The sequence below is a fragment of the Notolepis coatsorum genome, assembly GCF_963971535.1.
Source record: "Notolepis coatsorum genome assembly, chromosome: 13".
In the NCBI taxonomy this organism is placed as follows: Eukaryota; Metazoa; Chordata; class Actinopteri; order Aulopiformes; family Paralepididae; genus Notolepis; species Notolepis coatsorum.
Window position 1 is genome coordinate 120,235,686 of NC_140177.1, and position 21,934 is coordinate 120,257,619.

Below are 21,934 nucleotides of genomic sequence, written 5' to 3' on the forward strand. Positions count from 1 at the left end.
GTCAGTGCCGAGTCCGACCTCATCTTAAATAACAAACAGCATTGCTTGTTGTAGTTAACAAAGAGAGGCAGAGTTGATTTTGCAAAAAAAATAAAAATCATATATATATATATATATATTTCTTTTTAATAATCAAATTTAATTTTCATATTCGAATCCCATGCCCATCGAACGAAGCTTCGAAGTATTTAAGACAGCCCTAATAGATGCATTATTTATCCAGTTTGAAACAAGCTAGCATCTTCATCACCCAATCCTGCTACAGGAAATAAAAAAAACAATGGCAGTGCCCGCCCCCTCTGGTACCACTGATTGACAGCCGTTGATTTGACATGTTCTGTACTTTCAGAGAGATAGTGGACAACACTGGCAAGGAGAACGGCATTGACATAGTGATGCCTGAACGGACCTACCACCTGATCGCAGAGTCTGCAGAGGACGCCAGGCAAGTCCATAGTTGGTTTGTGTGCGTGTGTGAGTGAGTGAGTGAGTGAGTGAGTGAGTGAGTGAGTGAGTGAGTGAGTGAGTGAGTGAGTGAGTGAACCTAACTTGATACGGAGTTGTGATGTCATGCCCTTTGACTGGTAGCAATTAACACTTTGGATGCCAGCGACACGTTTTGTCGTTCATGCCGACCTATGAATGCCACCAACGCTATATAGCGTTTGTTTGTCGTATTTGTATTTATTGGCGATTTGAATTCATATTTCATCAATCGAGCCTCGGGTTAGTGCTGCAGAGTCTCTCTGAGCTCAATTGGGAAGATACCGCCCCCTATCGTCTCTCCCTGTGTAACTGCACCCCATTAGCCATTAGCCATTTTTCCTCATTTAACTTTTCCGTCAAGCCAACTGAAGAGACCCAAGTTGATCGCCGACCCCAGAACAGCGTGGATTATGTATTTCCAGCACCCAACGCTGAATCAATAAACGCGATCGATATTTGGAATGGCGATCAGGAATTGGAATAATCTTTTTGGATAACATCTGATCTGAGGTGAGGAATCTATTTGACCAGTCTTGGGATAATCAGAGCTTTTTTCACAGATATATCAACGTGTCCCATATGTGTGATGTGTCTGTGTGTGTGCCGCTGATCAGGAAATGAGAGAATCGATATTTCAGCCCGCTTCTATAGCATGCATAAGTACACATATACTATTGATAATCTAGCGTTTATTTGAAAACGATTCATAAATAGGCCGAAAAATGACAACGTTTTTGTGTATGCCAGAATATTCCAGTAAATGCCGTTTATCACAGAATCTTTATATTTTCCTGAAAAACGAGGGCTTTTCAAAATGCTATAAAACGGAAATGAAGCGATTAAAAAACAATCCGTTTCGACAATGTTGACTGCAAACAAGTCATTGATAAGTGACGGGCAGATTAGACACATGGATAATTTAAGAAAGAGATTATGCGTTCACAACGCTATCATTGAAGTGGGTGCTGGCGGGCGGTCAGGTGCCGTAGCGGAGATTGCGTTCGTCACCAACCCCGGAGCGGCTGGATTCGCCTGTTCGAATCCAGCTCACAGCTCCGGGGTTGTCACCAGCTTGGCTGGCCGTTCACACTAATACAATTGGCAGTATTAGAGGGTGGGAGAAGCTGGCGGGGTGGGTCCGGGTCGTTGTAAACAGCGACTCCTACAGTTCGGTCGGGGCGCCTGCTAAGCGCGGATAGGATCTAAGGGCGGTAGTGTGATCCTTCCACACATTACACGCTCTCAGTGAGAGTCCGCGCTGCCAGGTGAAAAGAAGCGGTTGATTGGCTAGACGTGTGTCGGAGGAAGCACGTGATAGCCTCCACTCTCCCAGACCGACTGTGGGGGGTAAGTGCGCAGCGACCAGGAAGGGGATTGGGAATTGGCATAACGACTAACATTGGGATGGGAGAAAATCGGAGGAAAAAGGAGGGGGAAAAAGATCAATAAAAAACAAAAAAACAAAAATAAGTGGGTGCTGGCATTTAACCACGTTTTACCATGTTCACCAGTGGTAATCAAAGTTTTAAATGTGCTATAGATAACATTCAGCCACTAGATGTCACACTAGAGCACCAGCATGTCATGTATCCAATCAGGTGCATTCCACGTGGGAGTAGGGAGGGGATAAATGCATCCAACAACAACAGTCATTCGTCTCCATTCTAGGAAAACCTGATTAGCCGATTCACATGTCATTTCTCACGGCAGTCAGCTATTGGCTAACCTTTTCCCTTCCTGTGTTGTGATTGGCTCACACAGTCAGTGGTTCAGCGTCCTGAGCCAGGTGCACGGCTCCACGGAGCAGGAGATCCGGGAGATGCACGACGAGCAGGCCAACCCGCAGAACGCCGTGGTGAGTGCCAGGGATTATGGGATATGGAGTCCGTATGCTGTACACGGTGGTGGAGCATGTTGACGACATTGGGGAATGTTTAAAAGGGTTGGTCTACGATGGTGTGTGTGTGTACTGTGTGTCCATACGAAAACTAAATACAACTATTGTTTTCTTAGGAGGGTGTGGGTATTTTTCTATTTAGTAAATGTTTGTTGTTTAGTCTGTTTTGTCTGTTTATGTGTTAAAAGGTCAAACTATTGAATTCCTCTGTTTTTTTACTTGGCTTACCATTAGCCAATACTGTAGGGACCTCTGTTCTAATGCCTTCCTTTCTTTCTTTTCTTTCTTTCTCTTTTTCTCTGCCTCTCTCTCACTCACTCCCCTCGCCCTTCTCTGTCTTTCTTATAACCTCCCCCTCCCTCCCTCCCTCTCTCTTTCTGTCTCTGTCACTTTACATTTATCTTTTTTCTCTCCACTCTTATAACCCTCCTCTCCCTTTCTCCTCTTTCTACTCCTCTTTATCCTCTCCTTTTCTCTTCTCCCCCCCCCCTCTCTCTCATTACTCTCTCAGGGAACACTGGATGTGGGGATGATAGATTCAGTGTGTGCATCGGACAACCCTGAGAGGTGAGTATCAGCAGCCAAAACACTGTATCAATAAACCACCATAGCATCCAACTTGCCTGTATCAATAAACCACCTTAGCATCCACTCGCCTGTATCAATAAACCACCTTATCATTCACTCTCCTGTATCAATAAACCACCTTATCATTCACTCGCCTGTATCAATAAACCACCTTATCATTCACTCGCCTGTATCAATAAACCACCTTATCATTCACTCGCCTGTATCAATAAACCACCTTATCATCCACTCTCCTGTATCAATAAACCACCTTATCATTCACTCTCCTGTATCAATAAACCACCTTATCATCCACTCTCCTGTATCAATAAACCACCTTATCATTCACTCGCCTGTATCAATAAACCACCTTATCATTCACTCGCCTGTATCAATAAACCACCTTATCATCCACTCTCCTGTATCAATAAACCACCTTATCATTCACTCTCCTGTATCAATAAACCACCTTATCATTCACTCTCCTGTATCAATAAACCACCTTATCATTCAGTCTCCTGTATCAATAAACCACCTCATCATCCACTCTCCTGTATCAATAAACCACCTTATCATTCAGTCTCCTGTATCAATAAACCACCTTATCATTCACTTGCAATCAATAAACCACCTTATCATTCAATTTCAATCAATAAACCACATTATCATCCACTCTCCTGTATCAATAAACCACCTTATCATTCACTCTCCTGTATCAATAAACCACCTTATCATCCACTTTATTTTTTTGAACACGGTTTTTTATTTGAAGATTCCGTTTTCACAGGCGGTCCCACATGGGCCAAAAGAAAATAAAAATAAAATAAGGCCCTCCCTCCCTCCCCCCACCCCTATACCAGACAGAATCATTCTAAGACACCTTAAAGCATTTATTAATCATTGTTTTTCCTTTTAGCTTTTAAATCACCAGACAGCAGTGACATATGCATCTCTTGTATTCTGTAGATAGAGAAAAAGAAAAGTAAGAACATAAAATAATAGAATAATATGCTGAGAGACTAGGAAGGCCAGTCAGATCGCCTCTGTCACATTATCCACTTCCATACCCTCAAAGAAAGTTAGGAAAGGATCCCAAATATTGTTGAGTTTTTCGGTACAACCTCTGACAGTATACCTGATCTTCTCCAGTTTAATATGATGCATGACCTCTCTCATCCAGTGGCCGTGCACCGGTGGACCCAGGTCTTTCCATTTGAACAGTATTAGCCTTCTGGCCAATAGTGAACAGAAGGCCAGCATTCTAGATTCCCACCATCTGAAGTGGATGTCCGTCGGGGCCACTCCGAATATTGCAATATATGGAGATGGTTCTACTACCTTTCCAAATATCTTAGAGAAGGTGTCAAAGATGGCCTGCCAATATGTGTGCAACTTTGGGCACATCCAGAACATGTGGAGCAGAGTGGCTGGAGCCTGTCTGCAGCGGTCACACATCTATGTCGGGATATATTTTAGAGAGCCTGTCTTTAGACCAATGCAGTCGGTGTACAATTTGGACATGGTTAAGTTTCAAACAATGTTAATTATGTTTAGGGCAAGAAATAATACACTGCCAGAAAAACTACAACATCTTTTTCATTTAGAAAGTGAGTTTAGTAGGAGAAAATACAATTTTAAACATCAGTTTGCACGTACCACACTTAAACAGATGTGTCCTTCAGTTATTGGTGTAAAGTTGTGGAATTCTCTCCATAGCGAGCTTAAGGGATGTAATAGTGTTTATCAATTCAAACAAAATTATAAAAAAATATATATATTTAGTCAGTATGAACATTTTTCTTTTATTCTTTATTATTATTATTATTTAATTTTTTCTTGTTTAACTGTGGATTGTGTGTTTCTTGTATAATGGTATAAATTATTATTTTGTGTAAATTAGGTTGTATGCCAACCATTAAGTAAATACTTGTTTAGTTTAGGAATAAGGGGCAGGTAACTATAAGATTTATTCTTCTTCCTGCTCCTTTTGTCCATGGAATGATATTTATGATTGTGTAATGAAGAAACTCTGATTGTATTGATTCCATGTGGCAAATAAAAACTCTGAACTGAACTGAACTGAACAGCATGTTTAAGGCATATGGAGGAAGAGAAAATCCCCTGTATTATTTTGTCCCATGTGTCCTCAGTGATTGGCTCATCTAAGTCTGTCTCCCATCTGCCCCTAAGGAGATCCAGAGGTGTCAAGTTGCTTCTATTAAGTAATTCGTAGATTCTGCTTATAGCTTGTTTCTGGATCAGTTTACAGTTCAGGATTGAGTCTAAAAGAGAGGCAGGAGGACACAATGGGTAGCAGTCCGAGTTTGAAGTTGCAAAGCTCCGGAGTTGCAAATATCTATAGAAGTGTGACCTAGGGATTTTGTATTTCTGTCCCAGCTGTTCAAAGGAGGCAAAGTTGTCATCTATATAGAGGTCAGACAGTGCAATCACTCCACTTCCAACCCAACTGTCAAAGGTCTTATCCATCATTGAGGGGATAAACATGTGGTTTCTTGTGATTGGTGCAGCAAGCGATAGTTCCTTAAGGGAGAAGGATCTTCTAAATTGGTTCCACACTTTTATCGAGTGAATGACAACTGGGTTAGAGGTAAATCTAGACATGGGCTGTGTGAACGGGAGTTTAGCGCATAGCAAGGCAGACAGGGAGGTGGATTTAACCGACTCTCTCTCCAGTACTGTCCACCAGGGAGCTGTCTCCTCGCCCTTTACCCAGTACAATAATGATCTTATATTCGCTGCCCAGTAGTAGTACATAAAGTTGGGAAGCGCCATCCCACCCATTGCGCAGGGTCTCTGCAGCATAGTTATTTTTATCCGGGGCGTTTTTTTGTTCCAGATAAAGGAAGATATCTGGTTATTTATCTTGGAGAAGAATGTCTTAGTCAGGAACACTGGGAGACTCTGGAATACATATAAAAATGTTGGCAATACGTTCATCTTTATAGTATTGATTCTCCCACCCAGGAGAGTGACAGGGGGTCCCAACGTTCAATATCTTTCGTCAGATTAGATAATAAAGGTTGATAATTAGCCATATATAGGTCTTTATGTTCATGCGTGATCCATATCCCGAGATACTTGAACTTTTTAGGGCTGATTTTAAACGGAAATTAGCTCAGAGGTATCCGACCCGCTACGGTTCCGACAGGCATCAGTTCGCTTTTTTGAATGTTGATTTTGTAGTCGGATATTTTTCCGAAGTCTGCAAGTATACACATATTGTCCTATTGGAGCCAAAATGGTACACTGTTCACTTCACCTGTACTTCATAAGTGGCTGTTAGTATAGGATCAGAGATCCGCTGGATGTTGAGTGAATTGTATAGCTTAATAATAACCAGTGTTAAATTCTCAAAGCTGAGTAGGTGAATTACTTAGCTTGATGTATGGTATCCAGTGGTGCCCACTTAATGCTAGGCAGGTGATGCCACACATAGATTATCACACAGTAGACACTACAGTAGCCTCTATACATAGTGCCCTGTTGAAGTTAAAATGATACATTGTTCACATCACCTGCATATCACAAGCAGCACGCACACACCGATACATCTCTCCTTTCTATGTGGTCTGTTGATATAGGATCAAATCTCCGTGCTCGTGCGTCAATGTATATGTGTGTGTGCTAGGGAGTGTGCGGGTGAGTTGCTACATCATGGCACTAAAAAAAAAAAAAAAAAAAAAGAAAAAGGACATGGCCAGCTTGTGACTCCTAGAGAGAGAGATGGGCGCCTGGGTAGAGATTAGTTATTAGCTTCGTTGTGGGGATAATTTCTGGCTGGCATCTTTCTCTCTATAAGCCTTTCATTTAGAATTCTACTTGGGTAGGGTCAGGAATTTGCTGGAGATTGGTGAGTTACTTAGCTTGATATATGGTATCCAGTGGTGCCTTCTCAATGCTAGGCAGGTGATGCTACTATCACACAGTAGACATTACAGTAGCCTCTATACACTGTTGGAGTTAAAATTATACATTGTTCACATCACCTGCATATTATAAGTAGCACGTACACACCGATACATTTCTTCTTTCTATGTGGTCTGTTGATATAGGATCAGAGATTTGCTGGATGTTGAGTGTGCTATATAGCTTAATAATAACCAGTGGTACATTCTTGAAACTGAGTAGGTGGATCATTACACTAGATTGTTAATTAGCAGATTTTACAGTGACCTTTTAGCAAGTAGTAACCCGTTGAGGACAACATCTGTACGGTACAGATATAACATAAATATCCGAGTATCTCCCCTTTCTGATCAAAAAAGTTTATAGTGGTGTGCAGAGCAAACAGTATCTCGAAAATCCTTCACTTTTTCTTTTTTAAGAATGCTAGCATTGTGTGTACCAAAGGTAGCCTACCCGACCTCTCCCGTTGCTGCATGCACAATGTTCTTTCTGACGTAGCCCATCGCTTCACTTGCAACGATGAACTCTTTATCTTCTCCCTTGTACGTGATGCGAAATCGGGCTGGAAAAAGAATGCCATACCGGGTGTCCTCTCGGCCGCGTAGTAACTTCCTCACCTCCGTGAACGCAGCTCTGGCTTTGGCGATGCTCGTGGCATAGTCCGGGAAGATTGCAATAGTCACTCCGTTGGCCTGTAATGGAGCCTGGGCGCGCACCCGGCTCAGCACCGCGACACAGTCTTGGTAGTAGTGAAGTTTAGCCACAATGGCGCGTGGCTTCCCGTCTGTCCTCTTCGGCCCCAGTGTTCTGTGCGAGCGGTCGACCAGCACCTCATTATCCATTTGTAGCACGTCTGTCAGTAGTTTTGAGTTGCACCTCCTCATTCTTCCTTCCATGTCCTCACACTTTCCCCTGAGACCGGCCACCTCTGTCTTTAAGTCTTTGACTGTGGTTTGTAACGTTACCACCTCGTCTGACCACGTCGAAAGACCGTCTTCCATGTCCTTAATTGAGGCCCCCATTTTGTCCACCTCCTCGTGGAGTGTCGCAATACAACTTCGCATTTCCGCTTTCATCTCTTTCAGATCGTTTCTAATAAGGTTGAACTCTTTGGAAAGTGCACCTTTCAATTCTGATTGTATTATCGCTGCGAAGTCGGATTTTAGCATGAGGAGAACCTCCGCCTTCAAGGCTGCGGAGTCCACGCCGGGCATCTTTGGCGATGTAGTTAGCGGCGGCTTGGAAATGGGACTGGAAGTCGAGGCTTTGTCGGGCCTACTGGAGGCCGGACCGGCGTATTTGTATTTATGTAGGTTCGCCGCCATCTGTCCGTGAAAACATTGTCCACTGGCTTAAACAATGTACCCTGAGTAAAATTCACCAAGTTTTGTGAAGTAGAAAGCTTATTAAATTAAAATAAAGTAGAGACTCGACGAGAGCTAGAACAAACCGCGTGCTACCCCATTGCCAGCCTAGCCACGCCCCCTTATCTTCCACTTTCAATCAATAAACAACAGATACAGGAAATTCCATTGAATTGCGGATGATGGGAATGGAACACATCCATTCTTGTTTACTTGTCAATAGGTTGGATAGTGCAGCCTTTTCATGGCAATTTTTTTTTTCAATATTTTAATTCCTGAATTCATTGAGTTGAAAGTGACTTCAACTAGTCCGAAGGTTTACAAGATCAGAGGGACATGATTAGCCTATTCCATCTCCTCCTTTTCTGTTCATTCCATCATCCATCCATCCATTTAATTCCCTCTATCCATCCATCCATCCATCCATCCATCCATCCATCCATCCATCCATCCATCCATCCATACATCCATCCATCCATCCATCTGAATGTCCGCCTGTCTCTCTCCTCCAGGCCCAACTCGTTTGTGATGATCACAGCTAACAGGGTTCTTTACTGCAACGCTGACACGCCTGAGGAGATGCACCACTGGATCACTCTGCTGCAGCGCTCCAAGGGGGACACCCGCGTGCACGGTCAGGAGTTCATCGTGCGAGGTCAGGACACACACACACACACACACACACACACACACACACACACACACACGCGCGCGCGCGTGCAGGATCAGGAGTTCATCGTGCGGGGTCAGGACACACACACACACACGCATGCATGCAGGGCCAGGAGTTCATCGTCCGGGGTCAGGACACACACACACACACACACACACACACACACACACACACACAGGGTGGGGGGGTTGGATATGCCATGCATAATAAGCCCTTAACACATTGGATGCCAAGAATGTCGTAAATCGTTATTGCCCGCCATGCGTTGAACGCCAACAACGTCGTAAAGCGTTATTGGGATCCATATTTCATTTTTTCGCCATGGCATTCATAATTCATCCAGCCTCCCTCCGGACTGCAGTGGCACCCTGTCTGATATTGCAACGCCTCAATACTGCCGCCTGGTGGATGGTCGGGCGAGTTACACTCACGACAAACCGGAAGTGGCGATCGGTGCATCGAGAAAATTCCTCCGCCAGAGATATATTGTGGCGTGGATCAATATACACACTCGAGTGCATTTGGATCGCTTTCGAAACGCAATAATCGATATGATTTCGCCGTTTATTGCGTCATACAAACCGGAAATGGATTTAGGAGAGCAACGTCAAATAATTGGGATATTTTTCCTCCAGTCTCATCGGCAAACAGTAAGAGGACACTAACGTTATTTTCAGCCCGATTGTCCATTTCTTTGTTTGCAATCAGTCTGATCAATATATCAACCCCATACTAAATAAAGCTGTTACTGACGATCAAGGAATTATAAACGACCCCCCCCCCTTTCCTTCACGCATGATGAAGCATAATGTATACCGATCATATACATTTGAATTTTTTAATATAGCATGTATAGGAAAGAAACGCCAATCGATAATCTATCATATGCGTCAGGGCCTATAACTAGCGTTTTTGGAATTACAGCAGAAAAGCTTAAAAACATACTTATATTTGAATGAAACAATATAACGTTCCCACATCCGGAACGATAGATAATCGATGTTGAATGGGCCATAGTAATGCAGATATAGCTATAATATTTAAAAAGTTATAGCCCTGCAAAGAAGGTAAACATCTCCATAGGCTTACAGCGGTGGCAGACTGGGTATAATGATGGGCATACTGCGTGGCAATCAATGTGTTAACATGTTCTATATTGAATAACAATTTGTATAAATATGGGTTTTTTCTACCAAATTGTTCAACTACCGAAAATGTCTTTGAGAACACAAGTATCGATGAATGAACACGCAAATTCAGTACGATCAACGTTTTAAACAAAGCTAACTGAACGACCTGTGACCCGTCCCGCGACAGGCTGGCTTCAGAAGGAGCTGAAGAGCAGCAGCAAGGCGTCTCTGAAGCTGAAGAAGCGCTGGTTCCTGCTCACGCACAACTCCCTGGACTACTACAAGAGCTCGGAGCGCAACGCCCTGAAGCTGGGCACACTGGTGCTCAACAGCCTCTGCTCCGTGGCGCTGCCCGACGAGAAGGTCTTCAAGGAGTCAGGTCAGCGGGAGAAACCTTTTTAAATGCTGCGTGTTCTGAAGAAGATCTTTGAGAGCCCTTTGTGTTGGCAGTTGTGGAGTCAATACAGTTCACTTAAGAGTCTGGATGTGATTTATCACATGAAAGCAGTGGTGGAAGAAATACATGGTTCCTTTTACTTAAGTGAACGTAGAAATACTCAGATAAATGAGTACTCTGGTAAAAGTAAAAGTCCCCCATTCAAATTCTACTTAAGTAAAAGTACAGAAGTATTTGCTGTTGAATGTACTTAAGTATCTAAAGTAAGTCCAGTTATGCTGCTTCTGCTTATGCCGTCCACTTGAAGTTGACAGGCTTCAAATGTGAAAGTATATAATCTTTATAAATGTCTTATTTTGTATATATTATGTTTTCTATGCAAAATCCTTTTCTTCAAAGTAACTAGTAACTGATGGGTTCAATTAAATGTAGTGGAGTAAAGTACAATATTTCCCTTGAAATGTAGTGGAGTAAAAGTATAAAGTTCCCTCAAATTTATTATTCGCCGCTGTGAAGTCAATACAAATAACCTGTGAGTGTAAATGATCATATCAGCCAAGAACAGCAAATGGAAAAAACATTCATGAACTGGGCCTAGAGGTAGAATCACTACTGTGTTATATCGAGTGGCGATAGAGTGGCAAAATAGACATTTATTTATATGAAAATGTTGGGAGATTATTTCTTAACACTAGCTAACTAGCAGGCTACCGAATGGTTTTGGACTCAACTCCTTGTGTCTTTGACCCGGCAGGCTACTGGAATGTGATCGTTTACGGCCGCAAACACTCGTACCGCCTGTATACAAAGCTGCTGAACGAGGCCACGCGCTGGGCCAGCGCTGTGCAGAACGTCATCGACACCAAGGCCCCCATCGACACGCCCACTCAACAGCTCATCCACGACATCAAGGTAGTAGGCGTTCAGTGTGTCGAAGTGTCTTGTTTTTGATAGCTAATGTTAGTGCTAACGCTAGCTGGTAGCAAAGGAGGAAGTGGTAAATGTTTTACATTGTGGGCTAGATTAGAAGGACTGTGTGACATCATCATTAATGGGGCACATAATGGGAACCTGAAAAGGGTCCAATGTTCCCCAGCTCTATATTGAACATAATGGGAACCTGAAAAGGGTCCAATGTTCCCCAGCTCTATATGGCACATAATGGGAACCTGAAAAGGGTCCAATGTTCCCCAGCTCTATATGGCACATAATGGGAACCTGAAAAGGGTCCAATGTTCCCCAGCTCTATATGGCACATAATGGGAACCTGAAAAGGGTCCAATGTTCCCCAGCTCTATATGGCACATAATGGGAACCTGAAAAGGGTCCAATGTTCCCCAGCTCTATATGGCACATAATGGGAACCTGAAAAGGGTCCAATGTTCCCCAGCTCTATATGGCACATAATGGGAACCTGAAAAGGGTCCAATGTTCCCCAGCTCTATATGGCACATAATGGGAACCTGAAAAGGGTCCAATGTTCCTCAGCTCTATATGGCACATAATGGGAACCTGAAAAGGGTCCAATGTTCCCCAGCTCTATATGGCACATAATGGGAACCTGAAAAGGGTCCAATGTTCCCCAGCTCTATATGGCACATAATGGGAACCTGAAAAGGGTCCAATGTTCCCCAGCTCTATATTGAACATAATGGGAACCTGAAAAGGGTCCAATGTTCCCCAGCTCTATATTGAACATAATGGGAACCTGAAAAGGGTCCAATGTTCCCCAGCTCTATATTGAACATAATGGGAACCTGAAAAGGGTCCAATGTTCCCCAGCTCTATATGGCACATAATGGGAACCTGAAAAGGGTAGGGGTTAAGGTTAAGGTTAAGGTTAAAGGAACATGCCAACAAGAAGATAGATACCAGTTTCCTCTCTGTGCGTTCAGTAGAAAGCTATCTGGCTGCATGTTAGCCTAGCTTAGCACAATGAATGGAAGCGGACATCGTCGGTTAGCCTTCGGGAGAGGTGTTAGTTGGACAATGCCTAGGCTAACCGGCCATGTCCGCTTCCATTAATTGTGCTAAGCTAGGCTAATGTGCAGCCAGATAGCTTTCTACTGAACGCACAGAGAGGAAACTGGTATCTATCTTCTTGTCTCTCTCTGGAGAAGACGTTAAGCTAATTTCCCAAAATCTTGGCGTGTTCCTTTAAGGTTAAGGGCTACTATCTGGGATTCCTTTCTAATTCCACATTGTTTTGTGTCCCTCAGGAGAACTGCCTGAACTCAGAGGTGGTGGAACAGATCTACAAGAGAAACCCCATCCTGCGCTATAGCCAACACCCTCTACACTCACCCCTGCTCCCACTGCCCTATGGAGCTATCCACATGAGCTGTAAGTCAGTCAATCTATTCACCCTGCTCCCACTGCCCTATGGAGCTATCCACGTGAGCTGTAAGTCAGTCAATCTATTCACCCTGCTCCCACTGCCCTATGGAGCTATCCACGTGAGCTGTAAGTCAGTCAATCTATTCACCCTGCTCCCACTGCCCTATGGAGCTACTGTATCCACGTGAGCTGTAAGTCAGTCAGTCAGTCAATCTATTCACATTTCAAGAAGATTTATGTTTGAACAACACGGTCTCATCAGAACATTTAAATAAAGGAAAGAAGGTACATAATGTACGTTACGTTATAGCCATAAGTCATATATTTACGTATGATATTTGCAAAAGTCCAAAACAAAGGCTGCTACCAGGAGTTGAACCAACAATCATTGCAGTCACAGGCAATGTTTTTTAACCCATGTCTAGATAGAGACAACTCCTCTTCTGTATTTCTAGCTCTCGTTACCTTTACCGCTAAACCTCCCACCCCCCCTGGAAAAATGTGAGGAGCAAATTGTAAAGCGCTTTGGATAAAAGCTGCTATATAAATGCACCCTCCATTTACCATTGACCCCCTCTCCCCTACACCCTCCATTTACCATTGACCCCCTCCCACCTACACCCTCCATTTACCATTGACCCCCTCCCACCTACACCCTCCATTTACCATTGACCCCCTCCCCCCTACACCCTCCATTTACCATTGACCCCCTCTCCCCTACACCCTCCATTTACCATTGACCCCCTCTCCCCTACACCCTCCATTTACCATTGACCCCCTCTCCCCTTACACCCTCCATTTACCATTGACCCCCTCTCACCTACACCCTCCATTTACCATTGACCCCCTCTCCCCTACACCCTCCATTTACCATTGACCCCCTCTCCCACCTACACCCTCCATTTACCATTGACCCCCTCTCCCCTACACCCTCCATTTACCATTGACCCCCTCTCCCCTTACACCCTCCATTTACCATTGACCCCCTCTCCCCTACACCCTCAGCCGGGAGGACCAAGGGCTACACCACGCTGCAGGACGAGGCGCTGAAGGTCTTCAACTCCCTGCAGCACCTGGAGGGCGTGGCCGACCCCGTGGCCATCATCCAGGGCGTGCTGCAGACAGGCCAGGAGCTCAAGCCCCTCCGGGACGAGCTCTACTGCCAGCTGGTGAAGCAGACCACGCGGCCCCCGCAGCCGGGCAGCCCGGGGAACCTGTGCAGCTGGAGGATCCTGGCCTGCATGTGCTGCACCTTCATGCCGTCCAGGAGCGTCCTCAAGTACCTCAAGTTCCACTTCAAGAGGTGAGCGGGGGGGGGGTGGGGGGGGGGGGGGGGGAAGGGGGGCAAAAGAAGTGGAGGGTGGTTTTGAAGATGAAGGTGGAGGGAAAATAATAGAAAGAAACGATACGATTTTTTAAGTGGAAATGGCGTATATTATACACCGAAATAAAATTGTAGGTGGAAATGCCAACATTTTGGGAAACTAGCCTACCGTCTTCTCCAGAGAGAGACAAGAAGATAGATACCAGTTTCCTCTGTGTGCGTTCAGTAGAAAGCTATCTGGCTGCACGTTAGCCTAGCTTAGCACAATGAATGGAAGCGGACAGTGTCGTTTAGCCTTCGGGAGAGGTGTTAGTTGGACAATGCCTAGGCTAACCGGCCATGTCCGCTTCCATTCATTGAGAGGAAACTGGTATCTACTGTATCTTCTTGTCTCTCTCTGGAGAAGACAGTAAGCTAATTTCCCAAAATGTTGGCGTGTTCCTTTCAAATACAATTAAACAACAATACAAATAAAATACAAAACCAAACGTATAGCCTCCCATTGGCGCCAAGTACATCAGCAACATCCCCTTCTTTTTTACAGTTTCCAAAATCCCCGTCACCAGGATAATCAGCAACACGTCTTGGAGCTAGCAAGCTACATTCCCAGCAAGTTATTTTCTAATGATAACGGGTTCTGGCAGACGACTCTCATGCGCTGGATAATGGGTTCTGTTGGATAACGGGTCCTCCTGCGCTGGTCTGGCTATGCAAGACTAGATGGTGCATAAGTTATTTAAAAAAACTCAGCACGTGTTTTTGTGTATTTTGCTTCCTGTGCCGTTTAGTGCTACATATCAGGAGTATTAGTCTAACACTGAACGTGCTCCTTCTGTCAGCCAAGTCTGTGTATATAGTGACGCAACCCGTCCTCTGCTCCTTTCTCCCCAGGACTCGAGAGCTCTTCCCGGGCACAGAGATGGAGCGCTACGCCGCCTTCGCTACGGAATCCCTGAGGAAGACGCGCGGCCGGGAGTACGTGCCGTCTCAGGAGGAGATCCGCGCCGTGGTCGCGCGGCAGGACATGACCACCACGGTGCACTGCCACGGCGGGGGATCCTGCAAGATCACCATCAACTCCCACACCACCGCCGGAGAGGTAATAATAATAATAATAATAATGCATTTTATTTGGGGCGCCTTTCACGACACCCACGGTCACCTTACAGATCATAAAAACAAAGCAAGACAGTTAAAAATCGAGGTTAAAAACAAAACAAACAGCAGGAAGTATAAAACTGAAGTTAAAAAACAAAACAAACAAACAGCAGGGGGTATAGCACAGTGACACGGGTTACAGTGAATATACAAGTTTAAACAGATGGGTTTTTAGTTGTGATTTAAATGATGATAGGGAGTCAGACTGTCGGACATGTGGGGGCAGGGAGTTCCAGAGTCTGGGAGCCGAGCAGCTGAAAGTTTGAGCACCCCATGGTGCTGAGGCGTGAGCTAGGGATGGATAGGAGAGTAACGGGTGTATGTATGTGTGTGTGTGTGTCTGCCAGGTGGTGGAGAAGCTGATTCGCGGCCTGGCCATGGAGGACAGCAGGAACATGTTTGCTCTGTTTGAACACAACGACACCACCGACAGAGCCATCGAAACCCGCACCGTGGTGGCTGACGTGCTCGCCAAGTTTGAAAAGTAAGTGTGTGTGAGAGAGAGAGAGAGAGAGAGAGAGAGATTTACAGGCCAAAAAGCTGTCAATAAAGGTTTTTCTGATGACCGACACTTAAGAGTGTATAGCAGTAATTCCTAGAACGCGTGTTATAGGCCCAGACGCGTATTATACATTATTGATTAGCGTTTCGTCCCTATACACGCTATATAAAAAAAATTCAAATGCATATGATCACTATACATTATGCTCCATCATGCGTGAAGGAAAGGGGGGGGGGGGTCGTTTATGATTCCTTGATTGTCAGTAGCGGCTTTCTTTAGTAAGACACCATACGTTGATCGGATGGATTGCAATGAAATAAATGGACAATCGAGCTGGAAATAACGTTAGATTCCTCTTACCTGTGGCCGATGAGACTGGAGGAAAAAGATTCCAATTATTTGATGTTGATCTGCTAGATCCCTGTTCCTTTTGTATGGCGCAATAAACGCCGAAAGCATATTGATTCTTGCGTCTCGAAAGCGATCCCATGCACTCGAGGTGTGTATATTGATCCACGTTACAAGATATCTCTGGCGGAGCTTTTTCCCCAATGCACAGAGCGCCACTTCTGGTTTAGAGTGGAGTGTAACTCGCCCGAAATCCACCAGGCGGCGGTATTGAGGCGTTGAAATATCAGACAGGGTCCAGCTGGCTCCCGGAGGCTTCCTGGATGAATTATGAATGCCAATAGCGAATAAAAGAAATAACGATCATAACAACGAGTTGGCACTCAACGCATGGCAGCCAATATCGTAAACTCGTCATTGGCAATTAATGTGTTAAGAACAAGAATAAGAAAACAATTGCTCCAAAGATCAGTACAGCATCTTTCACATAAACTCATCCTATGCCAGAATTTACATTTGGGTTGAATGAAAGAACTATGTGTGGTGGTGTGGATGGTATCCGTGTCTCTGTGACACACCGGAGGCTCAAAGAGGGCTTGTACCGTACTTTTCGCACTATAAGCCGCACCTGACTATAAGCCGCAGCAGCTAAATTGAATGATGTGTACATATATAAGCCGCACTGGACTATAAGCCGCAGGTGTTTTAATATTTAATTACCATTATGTAAGGGTTCGTGCACAGAGGGGATTGTCGGAAAAGAGATGGCTGTTTGAGGAAGCTCCCATTTATTAACATTTCAACAAACAAGTTGCATATTTGCATAACAAGTGTTACCATTTAGTGCAATAGTATACTAAAAAAAAGCAATATTTCGATTTAAAAATGTTCGGGTTTGGTCCACATATAAGCCGCACCGTTATATAAGCCGCAGGGTCGAAAAATGGGGGAAAAAGCCGCGGCTTATAGTCCGAAAAGTACGGTACTTGTCTAGTAGAATGAATGCACCAGTGACACACCTCCCCTCCTCTCCCCAGGCTGTCTGCCAGCCAAGATGAACACAATACAGGCTGGAAGTTCTACTTCAAGCTCTACTGCTTCTTAGACACAGACAACGTGCCCAAGGACAGCGTGGAGTTCGCCTTCATGTTTGAACAGGTAAGAAAGGACATTACATTTTTATTTTTTATTAATTTGATCTGTAAAGGAACACGCCAACATTTTGGGAAATGTGCTTACCGTCTTCTCCAGAGAGAGCCAAGACGATAGATACCAGTTTCCTCTCTGTGCGTTCAGTAGAAATCTGGCTGCACGTTAGCCTAGCTTAGCACAATGAATGGAAGTGGACAGTGCCGGTTAACTAGTCATGGCTGTACAGAGAATATAATAAACAGAGCTATGAACATGCCCAGTAAGCTGTACAAATGATGTAATAGGATGAAACATATCATATTTACCATAACAAGTATATAATAAGTCCTCTGTTGTCCTTCCCTCCTCAGGCCCACGAGGCGGTGATCCGCGGCCGGTACCCCGCCCCCGAGGAGACCCTTCAGTTCCTGGCCGCGCTGAGACTCCAGTACCTCCTCAGCGACCACAGCCCCCAGGCCGCCGTGCCCGAGATGTCCGTGGTGTTCCCCATGGCGCGATTGCGGGCCCGCATCCAGAACTCCACCAAGACGTTCACGCCGGGCGCCGCGGTCTCGGCCGCGGCCACCACCACCGCCGCTGCGGAGCGTTCCGGCACGGTGGAGAGGAAGCGCTCGAGCTTCCTGGAGGGCACGCTGCGGCGCAGCTTCCGGAGCGGCTCCCTGAGCCGGCAGAGGCTGGAGGAGGAGAACACCCTGGAGGCCTGGATGAGGGAGGAGATCGCGGTGGCGCGCACCTGCCTGCTGGACAAGTGGAGGAAGCTGCAGGGCATGACTCAGGAGCAGGCCATGGTGAAATACATGGTGCTGGTCAAGGACTGGCCCGGGTACGGCTCCACGCTCTTCAACGTCCAGGTGAGACCTAGTCCGACTCACAGGATGTAGACTGGCTATTAGCGTGCCATTGGCTGACTATTTCAGTCTGAATTCTCCTCCCCTTCCTCTATCTGTGACACTATAGGCTACCGTCGCTGCATCCTGGGCTTTAGCGCTGCCCAGGATGATTGTGATTGGTTTAAAGAAATACAAACAAGCCAGAGCATCCCCCCCCCTCCCTATAGCGGAATGATAATAGGTTCAGCCAGACCTTTCTCCAGCACTGGCACAGCGCTAACATAGTGTGGGGAGAGGTCTGGCTACGCAAGACTAGGTGAGACCATACCCCATGCGCTCACTAGACTTTTCCACATGCCCACTTCAAAATCAGCACCAATAAGTAGCACTGATAAGTAAAGGGGACATATTGTGTATCTTTTCAACAATTTTATGACTTCCCTGAATCTGTGGAATTTGCTTGTTATGTTTTTCTTTGCAAAGAAACTAGTCTAAAACTAATTTAATTATATTTTGTATATAGTTATTCAATTGCGCATTTCCTTCCATGCCTGGATATACCTCAGAAAACTTTACAAACTGGTCATGTGCATTCGTAGGCACTAGGCAGTGTACCTGGCTCCAAGAAGTACAGCTAATTTATCAACTAAAGCTAATTTATTGCTTGTGTCCTCCACAATGACATCACAATGATCAATATTTCTGAACAGCTTGTTCAGGCTTACTCACCTGAACTAACCCTGTACCCATATCATTTTAGAATAGCATTCCTGTGTTTTCTTTGTATTTTGTTTTATATACAAATTACTATAGAAATACCAATGGGAATTATTGTAGGAATAACCATCCATTATGGCAAAACCACAGGAATAATAGTGATTCAACATACATTTCTAGAATAATTCCACTACTGAAATACTATGGCGAATCGCTACAGTATTTCTGTGGTAAATCCATAGTGTGTAGGAGAAAGAAAACATAGGAATACTATGAATAACTACAGTATTTCTGTGGTAAATCTCTATTAAATAAACAGGAATACAATAGGTTTTCTTATCGTTAACTCGTGTTTGGATGGCTGTTTTGACCTTACGACCTTCCCTGTCGTGTGTTTTCTGCAGTGTGGTGATGGGGCCTTCCCCATGGAGCTGTGGCTGGGAGTCAGCAGGGAGGCCATCTCTGTGTACAAGCGGGGAGAGCCCTGGCCTCTGGAGGTGTTCCCCTACGAACTCATCCTCTCCTTCGGCGCTCCGCTGCCCAACGCCTACAAGATAGCCGTGGAGGGCCGCGAGTTGCTCTTTGAGACCAGCCTGGTACGCATTGGACAAACGGGTTTATGGGAAATGTGGTCTTATCATGAGAATTAGGCTACCGATTGTTTCCGCACTAGTCTCATTAATTTACTGTAATTGTGCCAAGGTATCACAACCATTGATTGATGATATTATTTAGTTGAAAATTGTACTTGTAGTAGCTTTAATGGTGGTTACAACACTTTCCCGGTCGTTTCACCATATATCATAGTTTATATTCAAATACGATGAATTCAAGGTCACAATGTGATATTCCTGTTGTCAATCTGTCAATCTGGCAACACTGATTGATGACATTGTTCTTCCCCCCCAGGTGATGGACATCGCCAAGCTGATGAAGGCCTACATTAGCATGATCGTCAAGAAGCGCTACAGCAACTGCCAGTCGGACAGCAGCCACGGTAGCCAGTGTAGCGCCTGGTGAGGCTCTCTATACAAACCCCACAAAAAAACCTTCATCTTTCGGTCGCCCCACCAAAAGGGCCTGCCGCGGACAAGCTGTGTGAGGACGCCCCCCGGTCTTCAGTGTACTGTGGTCAAACAAGCCGAACATTCTACTGTAAACACTGGACGACTGACCGACTGTCTGGCTGGGGGGAAAGTCCCACTCGCTCTTGATGCCGGACGACCGACCGACCGCCTGGCCGGGGGGGAAGTCCCACTCGCTCTTGATGCCGGACGACCGACCGACCGCCTGGCCGGGGGGGAAGTCCCACTCGCTCTTGATGCCGGACGACCGACCGACCGTCCGCCTGGCCGGGGGGGGAAGTCCCACTTGCTCTTGATGCTCTCTGGCTAGCTCCTTCTCTTTGACGCCAACACGCTACCAAGGGCTTTGTTACAGGACGAGGACATGTGTTACTGATGCTGTTCCCATGTGTGTGGTGTTTTTTTTCAAGAGTGCAGTCAGAATGTAAAAAAGAGAGAATGAAAGAAAAAGGCAGAGTAGATGGAAAGACTTTTCCTGCGCTTAGAAATACTCTGGGACTGACCTACGTTAAAAGAGGATTATCTCCGGGATTGATCAGAACATGTACATATAATATTCAACTCTACTCGTCTCCAGCATTTCAAGTCTTTTCTGGTGGATTTTGATCGAAGGGGACATTCGCTCGTCGTGACATGGAGGAAGTGCCTGGTTTTGACAAATAAATCAGGAAAAACTCAATATTCAAATCCAGGTTTTCATATAAACTCAAGTTTTTTAAAGGTAGCATCTGTAATTCCATCAAACATCAACCTCTAGGTAAAATAGCCCCTTTTTGGTACTGTGTTTGTCTTTGTTTTGTTCTGATGTGTGGCTCGGAGTTGAGGGGGGATAGTGGGGGTTGCTGTCACTGGCCACACCTCAGGCTCAGCCAAAAAGAGATACCTCTTCAATGGCCACCTACATTTCACTACATGTCTTGTGTATGTATGTGACAAATAAAACTCTTGAATCTTGAATCTCCTACCAAAACAAGAACAAAAATGAAACAAAGTGCAATACCAAGCGGCCCTAGAGGTCTCTTTGTTTCATGGCATTACAGATTCTACCTCTAATGAATTCCACAATGTGCCTGACGCTCCCTCTACTGGCGGTGTACTTTCGGCGTCCCCGCCAGCTTGCTTCATGTTAAAGCGACAGCTTCACGCGACATTTCAGTGGAACTCCGCAGGCGGCAGCTCCATCCAAAGATTCTCATTCAGTGCCTTGCTGTATATTATGTACACTTCTTTTTCTTTTCTTTTTTATCCATTTTGGTTTATTTTATTATAAAGTGCAATGTTATATATTATGTAATCACTTGGCTGTACATTTTTTATAAATCTTTGCCTTCTTTTCCTGCACACACAGCGATATTTTTAAGCTAATCTTGGTATATTGCTCTCTACTCAAGTCTCCGAGTAGATGGTTAGCGATGACACAATACCGGTATCCCTTTTTTCCCCATCTGTTTAAGCTGTGTTGTGTATTGAAAGGGTGATTCTAACAATAAATGTATACATATTTACTCTGGGCTCGTGTATCAGTTATTGTTTTTCATAATAACACTGGTTTAACAGGGGCATATCGCTACTCTTAACCAAAAACAACCTATCCCACTCTACCAAATAGAATTGATAGAAGCAGGGTTCTAGTCACTTAAATCAAATTAAATGTATTTGTAGAGCCTGAGATCACATGGAATTGCCCCCCATGGGCTGTACAAGTCAAGAAGAAAATCACAATAGATCAAGAACAAAAACCACCATGAATTCCAAATATGCGACACTCCCAGACTTTCCCCAATTAGATAAGATAAGGAACGACTCACTAAAAACCTAGCAATAGGGGGAAAAAGCACCACATTTATTGTTTTCATTTCAATAAATGTAAAAAAGAAATATATATATATATATAAATTGGAGGAAATTGGTATCTATCTTGTCTGACACTGGAGAAGACGGTAAGCACATGTCCCATAATGTTGACATGTTCCTTTTACATGGACAGCCTTCTTACTGCAGGAGTTAACAATAATCTACTTATTGTTGGAAATGAAAGTG

At 44.7% G+C, this 21,934-nt stretch overlaps 1 protein-coding gene across 1 annotated transcript in view; it reads left to right on the top strand.

The window, feature by feature from the left end:
- myo10 (myosin X) overlaps positions 1–21,393 on the top strand; it is a 320,882-nt gene extending 299,489 nt beyond the window's left edge. Inside the window, 14 exon segments of the mRNA XM_084327904.1 lie at positions 350–449; positions 2,252–2,341; positions 2,895–2,950; positions 8,754–8,896; positions 10,232–10,423; positions 11,196–11,353; positions 12,661–12,784; positions 13,784–14,081; positions 14,994–15,201; positions 15,608–15,744; positions 17,148–17,268; positions 17,613–18,113; positions 19,214–19,405; positions 19,719–21,393. Coding sequence (XP_084184030.1) covers positions 350–449; positions 2,252–2,341; positions 2,895–2,950; positions 8,754–8,896; positions 10,232–10,423; positions 11,196–11,353; positions 12,661–12,784; positions 13,784–14,081; positions 14,994–15,201; positions 15,608–15,744; positions 17,148–17,268; positions 17,613–18,113; positions 19,214–19,405; positions 19,719–19,829 — 2,431 coding nt within the window. The 3' untranslated portion in view covers positions 19,830–21,393.
- The last annotated feature ends 541 nt before the right edge of the window (positions 21,394–21,934 follow it).